The sequence below is a fragment of the Leptopilina heterotoma genome, unplaced genomic scaffold (genome assembly GCF_015476425.1).
Source record: "Leptopilina heterotoma isolate Lh14 unplaced genomic scaffold, ASM1547642v1 Lhet_17, whole genome shotgun sequence".
NCBI lineage: Eukaryota > Metazoa > Arthropoda > Insecta > Hymenoptera > Figitidae > Leptopilina > Leptopilina heterotoma.
The window spans coordinates 2,888,378-2,898,773 of record NW_025110886.1 but is presented as its reverse complement, the minus strand read 5'-3'; the positions used below and the strand labels follow the sequence as shown (position 1 = coordinate 2,898,773).

General features: G+C 24.7%; 1 protein-coding gene across 1 annotated transcript; it reads right to left on the bottom strand.

Moving 5' to 3' along the window:
• Nucleotides 1-227: 227 nt before the first annotated feature.
• Nucleotides 228-7,871, bottom strand: LOC122499582 (nucleolar protein 11). Its single transcript, XM_043608027.1, has 4 exons — nucleotides 7,639-7,871; nucleotides 6,244-6,775; nucleotides 1,724-2,763; nucleotides 228-418 (listed from the first exon to the last, which is right to left on the bottom strand). Exons 1-4 carry the CDS (start codon nucleotides 7,768-7,770, stop codon nucleotides 290-292), a joined length of 1,833 nt encoding a protein of 610 aa, XP_043463962.1. The 5' UTR covers nucleotides 7,771-7,871; the 3' UTR covers nucleotides 228-289.
• Nucleotides 7,872-10,396: the final 2,525 nt, after the last annotated feature.

Sequence of the window (10,396 nt, the reverse complement as noted above, 5' to 3'; positions counted from 1 at the left end):
ATAAATTATTGTGGGTTTATTCAATTATTTTCCCAAATAATAAAATTTATATTTATATAATACGCGGAGAATAACCCATATCTATAGTAATAATTGATTTTCTCCATTTTTTAAAAGTATTTATACCGATCGATAAAAAACAATTTTGTGATTTGAAAAGATAATTATTATAAAATGATTTACAGTATTGGGACAATTGGGGTTCTACTTTAATGAAATATTGAGTCTTATTTTTTTAAAAATATTTGATTTTTATACTGAAAGACAATAAAATTCAATTAATTACAACTTAATATAGTTTCACTTCTTCTATCGAATAAAACTTATGAAAATCTTGTGCTGTCGGTTTAATAGGTTTTCCTCTTAAAATCCTAACCAACATCGGCCTTAAATTTTCGAAATCCTTTAGTAACTGAAACTAAAAAATTTTGATCAGCTTTTGTACAAAATAATTTTAATAAATATTAATAAATATATTTCATAAGTAAAATTAGTTAATGTAGAGGAAACTGGGGCGAAAGGTTAAATGCATAAATTATTTTTTTAGACAATATAATACGCTTAGATGCAAATATTTGTGACGCGTTCCCAAGAAAGGTACCTAAGAAGCAAAAAATTTGAGGTTATGTTTTAAATTTTTTGAGTAAAAATACAGAAAGAGAATCAATTAATAATTAAAAATTGTTGGTCTTCAAGTCTTTATTATATTCAAAATATTTAATGAATATTGGTTTCAAATTCAAATAATTAAAAATGAACTTTTAATCAAGATAAATCTAACTCGAACCCAACCTATAATTCGTTTGCTTCTTAGGTACCTTTCTTGGGGTCGCGTCACATTTATATATAAATATTGTAGGGCAACTTGTCCTCTACAACTTTCAATAAAAAAGTTTCTGATATTTTCGCATAAAACACATGTTTTGTCCTTTTTTGAAAATTCTGTTTTTTTATCTTTTCGCCCCATGCTGGGGCGAAAAGTTAAATGACTAGGGCTAAATGTTAAATTCTATTTTTAGCCTACTAAATCTATTTTCTGATAGGTTTTAAGCAGTAGATAACTTAAAGTATACGTAAACAAGTAATTTAGTTAATAAAAGATCTGTGTTTATTTAACAAAAAATTTAGAACAGTTTTTAAAGTTAAAAAAATAAAATTTCAAAAAAAAAATTTTGGTTTATTTCACGTGAAGGGTCTTGTTTTTTGACAGAGTACTTGCCTAATGTCAAATAAATCATTTTTAAACAAATAAACCCAAAAAAACAAAAAATAAAAAAAAAATTTTTAACAACATGTAAAAATACATTTATTTAACTTTTCGCCCCAGGGTGCGTTTTTGGCTTTAACAACAAATATAAAAAATCTGACTAAAGATATTTAGCAAATTCCTTTAGGTAGATACCCAAATAATGAAGTAAAAAAATTGCGATGAGAATAAATTCAAAAAATATACTTAAAAGTTGATATTTTCTTTTACGAAAAAATTTTCAAATGTAGGGTGAAAAAAAATTTAAATATGGACACCACAAAAATGAACAGAATGTCACATAACTCCGGACATTTATTTAGGGTGATAACACCCTTCTATAATTAAAATTGCAATGCTCTAACTATTTCCGTTCGAAAGATAATGATTTTTAACTGTTTTCACAGTTTAACCTTTCGCCCCAGTCTCCCCTATATTGAAAATTAAAGCATTATATGTATTTCAATTATAACTCACGTGGTGATCGAGAATGACTTGAAGATTCTGGAATTGATTCAATATCTGAGGATCTCGAGCTAAAAGATAATTTTGATAATGAGAGTCCAGTAACAAAATAGTCCATTGATATAATTGCAGAAAATTAGGTTCAACTAATCTTTGGTCTGAATTTTCCTCAATATCTAATCGTTCAACAAGATTTTGTAACAGTTTCAAAATTTCTTCAAAACTTAAACTCAATTTTAGATGCATCAGTAAATAAATGTCAGTATATGTTGAACTAAAAATTTTGTTTAAAAATTTTTTCTGCATATTCGACTCAATTTTCGACGGTTCCTCGTCATTGTCTGAATTTTTTGTTGAAAAATTTACATTGTCATCAGACAAGGTTCTTAAAGAAAATGATAGTACGTCTACTAACAGCTTTTCCGGTAGATCACGAAAATTGTCAAGGCACCACAATATCGAAGAAATGTCTTTGGATTCAATTAACTCAGGAATGATTACCTCAGGTATGGCAGAATTTCGGAAACCTTCATTCGTTAAATGAGAGACATGTTTCAAAATAGATTTTGTCAATTTATTCGCGTCTAGTTTAACAGGACTTACTGCCTGTTGTTCCCATTCTGAAATTACTCCTTCGCTAGTTTTAATAACTTCAACATCGTTTGTCTCATCAAAATCATTATTTTTATGATTTAATGAAGAACCAACCATTGGTTCTAATCTCTGTGGTGACAAACGGAAAGGAGCAACTGCCAAATGTCGATTTGCAGCCAACAATAATTTATCTTCGACTTTCCAGAGTTTCGCATCATTTGTGTATAATTTCAATTTTTGAACGGCTTGCACTAACTTGAATTGTACATTGTAAATACTCAACACAGCACCTTCCTCCAAAGAATCGGCTCCATACAGGGCAATAGTCGTTTCGTTTAAGGAAATAATTACCACTGGATATTTTGTATTTATAATTGTAATTTTACTAAGTAATTCGCCTGGGCTATTTATTGATGATGTACTGGTTAAAGAGTAACTGTACAATCTACCATCTGACCCTGTAATATTAGTGATATAAATTATCTTTACAATTCTTCAAATATACATAATATAAGAATATTAATATAAAATATGAAGATATCGATCGTGTTCGCTTTCTTCATGTTTTATAATAATTAAGGACATTTGAACCATTATGAAGTCACAATTTTTGCAAAGCATGTGTTTTAAAACTGTGACGTCATAATGGTTCAAATGTCCTTATAAATTTATAAAATCATTATTTTATATTACAAGAATATTGTTACTGTAACTTCTTCAAAAATTATTTTCATCATTTCGATACAATTATTAATTTCTAGTTTATTAGAAAAATCTACGAGAATTCAGTTATTATAATACAAAAATAAATATTTTTTAAAAATAATTGAATGTTTCTTACAATTGAATTCTCAAAAGAATTTTATCAAAAAATGTATAAATAATTAATTTCTCTTGATAAATTTTAATAAAATTTTTAAGAATAATTTCATTTTTCCAGAAATTTGATTAAAATTATATTAAAAATAAAAATAATTGAATTCCTGTATAGAAATTGGTTACCTTATGAAAATAATTGAATTATTGCGAAAAAAATTGTAAATAATTTGAATTCCTGTGAAAACTTTATTATTTATAAAAATAATTAAATGTTTGCGTAGATGTTTATTAAAATTTACTTAAATTATTTAATTCTTTTGGAAAACTATTAAAGTAGTAGATATTACAAATTATTGAAATGAGGAAAGTTTTTGAAAATAATTGAAATTTTGACAAGAATTTCATTAAAGTTATTTTGAAAAAAGTGAATGGTAACAAAGAATTTCATTCAAATTTTGAAAAATAATTTATTCCTTAAAGAAATTTAATTAAACATGTATTGAAAATAATACTTAAATTCGAATAAATAAATTATAGCAAAGCTTTTTAAAATAATTGAATTCCTTTGATAAATTTAGTAAATAAGTTGAATAATAACATTTTTTGAGGAATTCCGCTAAAATTTTAGGTACATTAAAAATAATTAAAAGTTTGCGATAAGTTTTATTATTTATGAAAGTAATTGGATTCGAAAAACGAATTTTATTATTTATGAAAATAATTGAATAATAATAAATTATGAAAATAATTTGTAAATAATTAAATTCCTGTGAAATTTTAATTATTTTTGAAAATAATTAAATGTTTGCTTAGAATTTTATTGAATTTTTTTTAAATAATTGAATTCTTTTGGAAAATTTGATTAAAATAGTAGATATTAAAAAACATTGAATTCAGGAAAATTTTTGAAAATAATTGAATTTCTGAGAAGAATTTTTTTACTTTTTAAAATAATAAATTGAATTCCTTCAACGAATTTTATTATTCATGAAAGAATTTAAATATTTATAAAAATAATTTAATTTTTGCCAAGAATTTTATAAAAATTTTTAAACATTTGAATTTTTTCTGACTAATTTTATGCAAATTCTAATTTAAATAATTGAATTCCTGAGAAATTTTTATTATTCATGAAAAAATTTAATTCTTACGAAGATTTTTACAAAAAATTTTTAAATAATTGAATTCTGTTTGAAAATTTTATGAAAATAGTAGATATTGAAAATCATTGAATTGCGAAAAGTTTTTAAAAATAATAAAATTTTACAAAGAATTCTATTAAAATTTTTGACAATAATTGAATTCCTAAAAATCATTTTATTATTTATGAAAATAATTGAATTCTTGCGAAAGATTTTATTAGAATTTTTTTAAATAATTGAATTTCCAAGAAGAAATTTATTACTTTTAAAAATAATTGAATTCTTGTGCTGCATATTGTTATTTATGAAAATAATTGAATTTTGCAAAAAATTTTATTAAAATGCCTCAAAGTAACTGAATTTTCAGGAATAATTTTGTTATTAATCGACATAATTGAATCAGTGTGGCCGCAAGATTGACTTTATCAATTTCCCTGACAAAAATTTTTTTGTTTAGAGCAAAAAATGTATTGCGTGACCGTCTTATTTTCTTTAATTGCCCTGACAAAAAAATTTTCCCTGACATTTCCCTTCTTCTTTAATTGCCCTGACAAAAAAATTTTTCCTGACATTTCCCTGACTTTACTGACAAAAAAATTTTTCCTAACATTTCCCTGACTTTACTGACAAAAAATTTTTTTCCTGACATTTCCCTGACTTTACTGACATGTGGCCACCCTGTGAATTCATAGGGAGAATTTTATTAAAATCTAAAAGAATAATGTTGAATTATTTCAAACAAATTTAATTAAAATTGTATTTAAAATAATTGATATCTTTCGAACAATTTTATTAAAATATTTACAAATAATTGAATTCCTGTGAAAAATTCTAATATTTTTGTAAACAATTGAATTCTTCCAAAGAATTTTAAAAAAACATTTTCATAAGTATTAATTTGATTTTTTCGAGGAATTTAAATTATTTTTTTAACATTTTTTTATCAATTCCTGTAAAATTGTATTAAAAATAATTGAAATATGCGATAGATTTTATTATTATTTATGAAAATAATTGAATAGTTGCTAAGAATTTTATTAAAATTTTCGAAAATAATTGACTTTTATTATTTATGAAAATAATTGAATTATTACGAAAATTTTATTAAAATGATTAAAAAGAATTCAATTTCTGTGAAAAATGTTATTATCTTTGGAAATAATTTGAATTCTTCATAAGAATTTTATAAACATTGTTTCAAATGATTATTTTTTTGAAATATAATAAATATTATGAAAATTATTTTAAATAATTGAACTCTTGTGGAAAACTTTATTTGGGAAAATAATTGAATTTTTCGATTAATTAATTTAAAGTAGTATTGGAAATAATTGAAATTCTTTGATGAGTTTTATTATTTTTGAAAATAATTGAATTCTTGTTTAGAATTTTATCAACAATTTAAAAAAAAAATTGAATTTCCATGAAAAATGTTATTATTAAAAGTAATTGAATTATTGTAAGTAATTGTATAAAAATTATGTTAAATAATTGGATGATTTTTATCAATTTTTTTTTAAATAGGTAATTGAATTCTTTTGCGAAATTTTATGAAGATACTAGATATTGAAAATAATTGAATTTCGAATATTTTTGGAAAATACACTGACAAAAAATTGGTTAGAATGTGTTTTTTACTCAGACAATTTTTGCCTAAGAACAAAAGCAATACACACAAAGCAATTGTTTATTTAAAAATAATCAATTTTTGTCTTAAATTAAGACAAAAATTGATTTTTTTTAAAGAAACAATTGCTTTGCCTGTTTTGTTTTTAAATTTAGGCAAAAATTGCCTAAGTAAAAACCACATTCTAACCAATTTTATTTCAGTGTAATTGAATCGTTTTAAAGAATTTGATTGTCATTTTTGAGAAAAGTTTTTTGATTTCTTGTATTAAATAGTAGGTTTTAGTAGACGAGTGCGAAGCCTGACTAAAAAATTAAATCAATTTTCTCAAATATCATTTGTCTACTTACACAGTGTTAAGAGATAGGCATTTTTTTTGTCCTGCATCACGACATGTCCAACTAAAGTTTCAAAATCACGTTTTAATTCTATACGCTTAATTTTGTCAGCTTCTCCTAAGAATGTGTCATTTTCAAGTGGCATTAAAATGTAATTAAATATATTGTCCAGCTTAGTCAGAGTGCAAAGGTACGATTTATAATTGACATTAACCAATTGCGACTTCAATAAAGTTTCTTTGGGCTTTAGAATTTCTTTACAAGACCAATTTTGCTTGTTTTTAAGAGCCCATTCCAATGACGCAGTATTTCCATTTTGTAACAATACCACTGGTGGAAATCCTTCCAATATAAGAATGCTATGAAGAGGAAGAGTAAACTTATTCTTTTTCACCTTATCAAGTTCTGTTTCTTCTTCTAGCCAAACTCTAATGTATTTTTCATTGAATACTGCAGAATATAATTTTGTCGTTGGATCGTAAATAACTTGGCTTGTAAGTCTTTCCTTTGTGGACCAACTACTGACTTGCTTAACATCTTGCAACTGAAAGCAAAAAATATTTCTGTAAAAATAGATGTAAAAGGTATCAAAGTAGGATCATTTTAAAGTTTAATAAATTTAGAGTCAAATGAGCCATGAAATAAACAATTTAATAATGCAAATACATAGCTCTAACCAGTGAAAGTCAAATAAGAAAATATTTTACTTAAAACTATAATTAAAATTTTTCATAACTATGAAAAATATTTGAAATTTTGCTAAGAATTTTATTAAAATTTTTGAAAATAGTTTAATTTTAGAGCAAAATTTTATTATTTATGAATATGATTGAATTTGAGTTATTAAAATTTTTCAAAAATCTAAAGTTTTATAAAATTTCTAATTAAATTCATTCCAAATTGAAATTTTATAAAACTTAAAATTAAATTCATTCCAAATTGAAATTTTATAAAATTTCAAATTAAAACCTTTTGAAGTTTATCTATCTATGATTTTTGAAAAATTTAGAGAGCAAAAGAAGTTATTTTTATATAATTTAAAGAAAATACTGTAAAGCTTTTAAAAAATTGCTTTTTAAAAAGAATTTTGGCATTGAAAAGTACACAAAGTATGTTATAAAATTCACTGTAAGTTAAACACCTTATAGTGAATTTTAAAACATACTTTGTGGGAGCAGTTCACGTGGAATTGCTCTGAAAATGACATTTTAAATTTAGTCACTCATATATAACCTAAAAACTAATTTGTAGGCATCTGAAATACTTTAAATAGAATACCACCTTCTGTTAGATAATAATAAACAGAAATAAGAAAAAACTGTAATGTTTAAATAGGAAAATAGTAAAATAAGTATATTTTTTAAGTTATTTTGATTTGAAAAGCTATTAAAAAAAAAGAAATCCAACCTTATACCGAATTACGATATTCTTTCCAAGTGTGATTACTGCACATCCAGAACCTGAATCTTTTTCAACACCAAGTAAATTCTGTTGGTCAATTAAAGGTGACAACGTATAATACGAGCAAAGTTTAGCCATTGCAGAGATTCGAATATAATATTTACAAACTTGTGCAAAAAGAAGCCATCACAGAACACGTGTTCACTTTGTTTGTATAAAGCTAAATCCACAATAAGGCCGGTTATCAGGAAAGCAGTTCTATAAAGGCCTTTCTTCAATACGATCGATACGATCACACCACATTGCGTCGGTTGCTATGGTAACATAAAATCAACGCAACGCAGACTTTTAGAACCTATTGCAAAAAGGCCTTTATATTATTTTTTTCTTCATATCGCTATTAGCAGACCAGTTCTCTAAAAAATAATAGTGAAATAATTTTGCTCGTGTACCTAATCAACGACAAATTTTAATATTTGTTATTTAACATATTATTATAATTATAAGTACATTAGGTATTTAATCGAAATTAATATTTTACTTAATAATATTTACCAAGTGGCTATTTCGCCCGATGTCGGGCGAAACAAGAAAAATTTTTTATTTCGCCTGTTGTAAAAGTACACAGTGTCGGGCGAAATAAGAGAAATAGTTTATTTCGCCCGTTGGAAAATAAAAATTTGCTAAATTAGAAACTGGCGAAGTAAAATTAACTAGGTTAAAAAGGTGGGAATTTTGAACTAAGTAAGTGCAATCGGAAATTGAATTTATTTTTAAATTATAAGGTTTATTATTTATATTTATTTCTTTGTAGAAAATAAATAAAATTTATTTAATAATAAAATAAATAATTTAAATATTACCTATTATTAATATTATTTAGATTAACAGCAATATCAATCTTCGAGAAAGAAATTGACAATCAAAATATTTATTTCTTTTTGTACAATTAACACATGATCTACATTTTTTGTCATATCGTTTCTATATAAATTTTTAAGAATGGTAATTAATTAAATTATTTAATTAATTATTTTAATTACATTTAAAATCAATTTAATTGTAATATGGCTTATTTTTTCAAAAAATTATTCTCTGCAACGTTACTGTTCATATTTCTAAACAAGCACGCGGTTTTGAAAATATGCTTATTTTTTTATAAGAAATTTTTGACCTTTTAAAAAACAAAGTTACATTTAGTCTTAACCCGTTAAGAAAAAAAGACTTCTGGCCAATAAAAATAAACTCCTCCTATTTTCAAAATGCAATTTTTTATTTGTTAGTTGAGTTAAATTAATATTTGAAAAATAAAACATATAATACCAACCCCCAAAGAAAAAATGGATGTTTTAGACCAATAAAAATAAAAAACAAACTCCTCCTATTTTCAAAATCAATTTTTCCATTTGTTGGTTGAGTTAAACAAAATGAAGAAAAAAATTAATATTTAAAATTTTTTTATTTGTTGGTTCAGTTGAAAAAATGGAAGAATATTTATAATTTTAAAAACATAAAATTTAACCATAACCCTTGAAAAATAAAATGGATGTTTAAGACCAATTAAAATAAAATTTAAACTCCTCCCTCTTAATGAAAGATATTTTTATTCGTGGGTTCAATAGAGGAAAATGGAGAAAATATTAAACTTTAAAAAATATAAAATTTAGTATCTACCGCTCACGAAAAAATATACTGCTATTAGCCAATAAAAAAAAAGATTCAAACTTCTCCTACTTAAAGAAAGAAATTTTTTATTCGTTGGTTCAGTTAAACAAAATGGAGAAAATAATTAATATTTGAAAAATAAAACATATAATCCCAACCCACAAAAGAAAAAATAAAGTATATAGAATAGAAAATTAAATTGAAACTCCTCCTATTTTTTCGGAAAGGGTTATGGTTAAATTTTTTGTTTTTAAAATTATAAAAATTCTTCCATTTTATCAACTGAACCAACAAATAAAAAAATAGCTTTCTTTAAGAAGGAGGAGTTTAAATTTTATTTTAATTGGTCTAAATCATCCATTTATCCTTTTGGGGGTTGGAATTATATGATTTATTTTTTAAATATTAATTTTTTCTCCATTTTGTTTAACTCAACCAACAAATAGAAAAATTGATTTTGAAAATGGGAGGAGTTTGTTTATTATTTTTATTGGTCTAAATCATCCATTTTTTCTTTGGGGGTTGATATTATATGTTTTATTTTTCAAATATTAATTTAACTCAACTAACAAATAAAAAATTGCATTTTGAAAATAGGAGGAGTTTATTTTTATTGGCCAGAATAAATATAAATAATAAATCTTATAATTTAAAAATAAATTCAATTTCAGATTGCACTTACTTAGTTCAAAATTCCCACCTTTTTAACCTAGTTTATTTTACTTCGCCAATTTCTAAAGGAGCATTCAGACCTCTGCAGACTGCCTGCCTGCGCAGACAGAAGATCGTTCAAGGTACACTCTCACCTCACTGCCTGCCTGCCTGCCTGCGCAGGCAGGCGCTATAAGAGTGAGAGAGAAAAAACATTTTTTCTACCACACGCACCGAAAGTACACCATTTCCTACGTGTTTAGCGGGAGAAAAGTGTATGATTCCCTGCGAGCGGGAGGGAATGTACATTCCCTCCCGGCTAGTGACGTCACCGGGAGGGAATGTAACATTCCCTCCCTGTGAGGGAGGAAAAGTAACTTGCTTTCTCGGTAATATTATCAAAGTATGACCATTGATGAATCAGTTACGTGAGTTACGTCAGCTAAGT

Coding starts and splice junctions, on each gene's coding strand:
- LOC122499582 (XM_043608027.1), bottom strand. CDS start 7,770: ATGGCTAAACTTTGCTCGTATTATACGTTGTCACCTTTAATTGACCAA. Junction 6,776..7,638: donor ATATCGTAATTCGGTATAAG/GTTGGATTTCTT, acceptor TTTTGCTTTCAG/TTGCAAGATGTTAAGCAAGT. Junction 2,764..6,243: donor TGCCTATCTCTTAACACTGT/GTAAGTAGACAA, acceptor CTAATATTACAG/GGTCAGATGGTAGATTGTAC.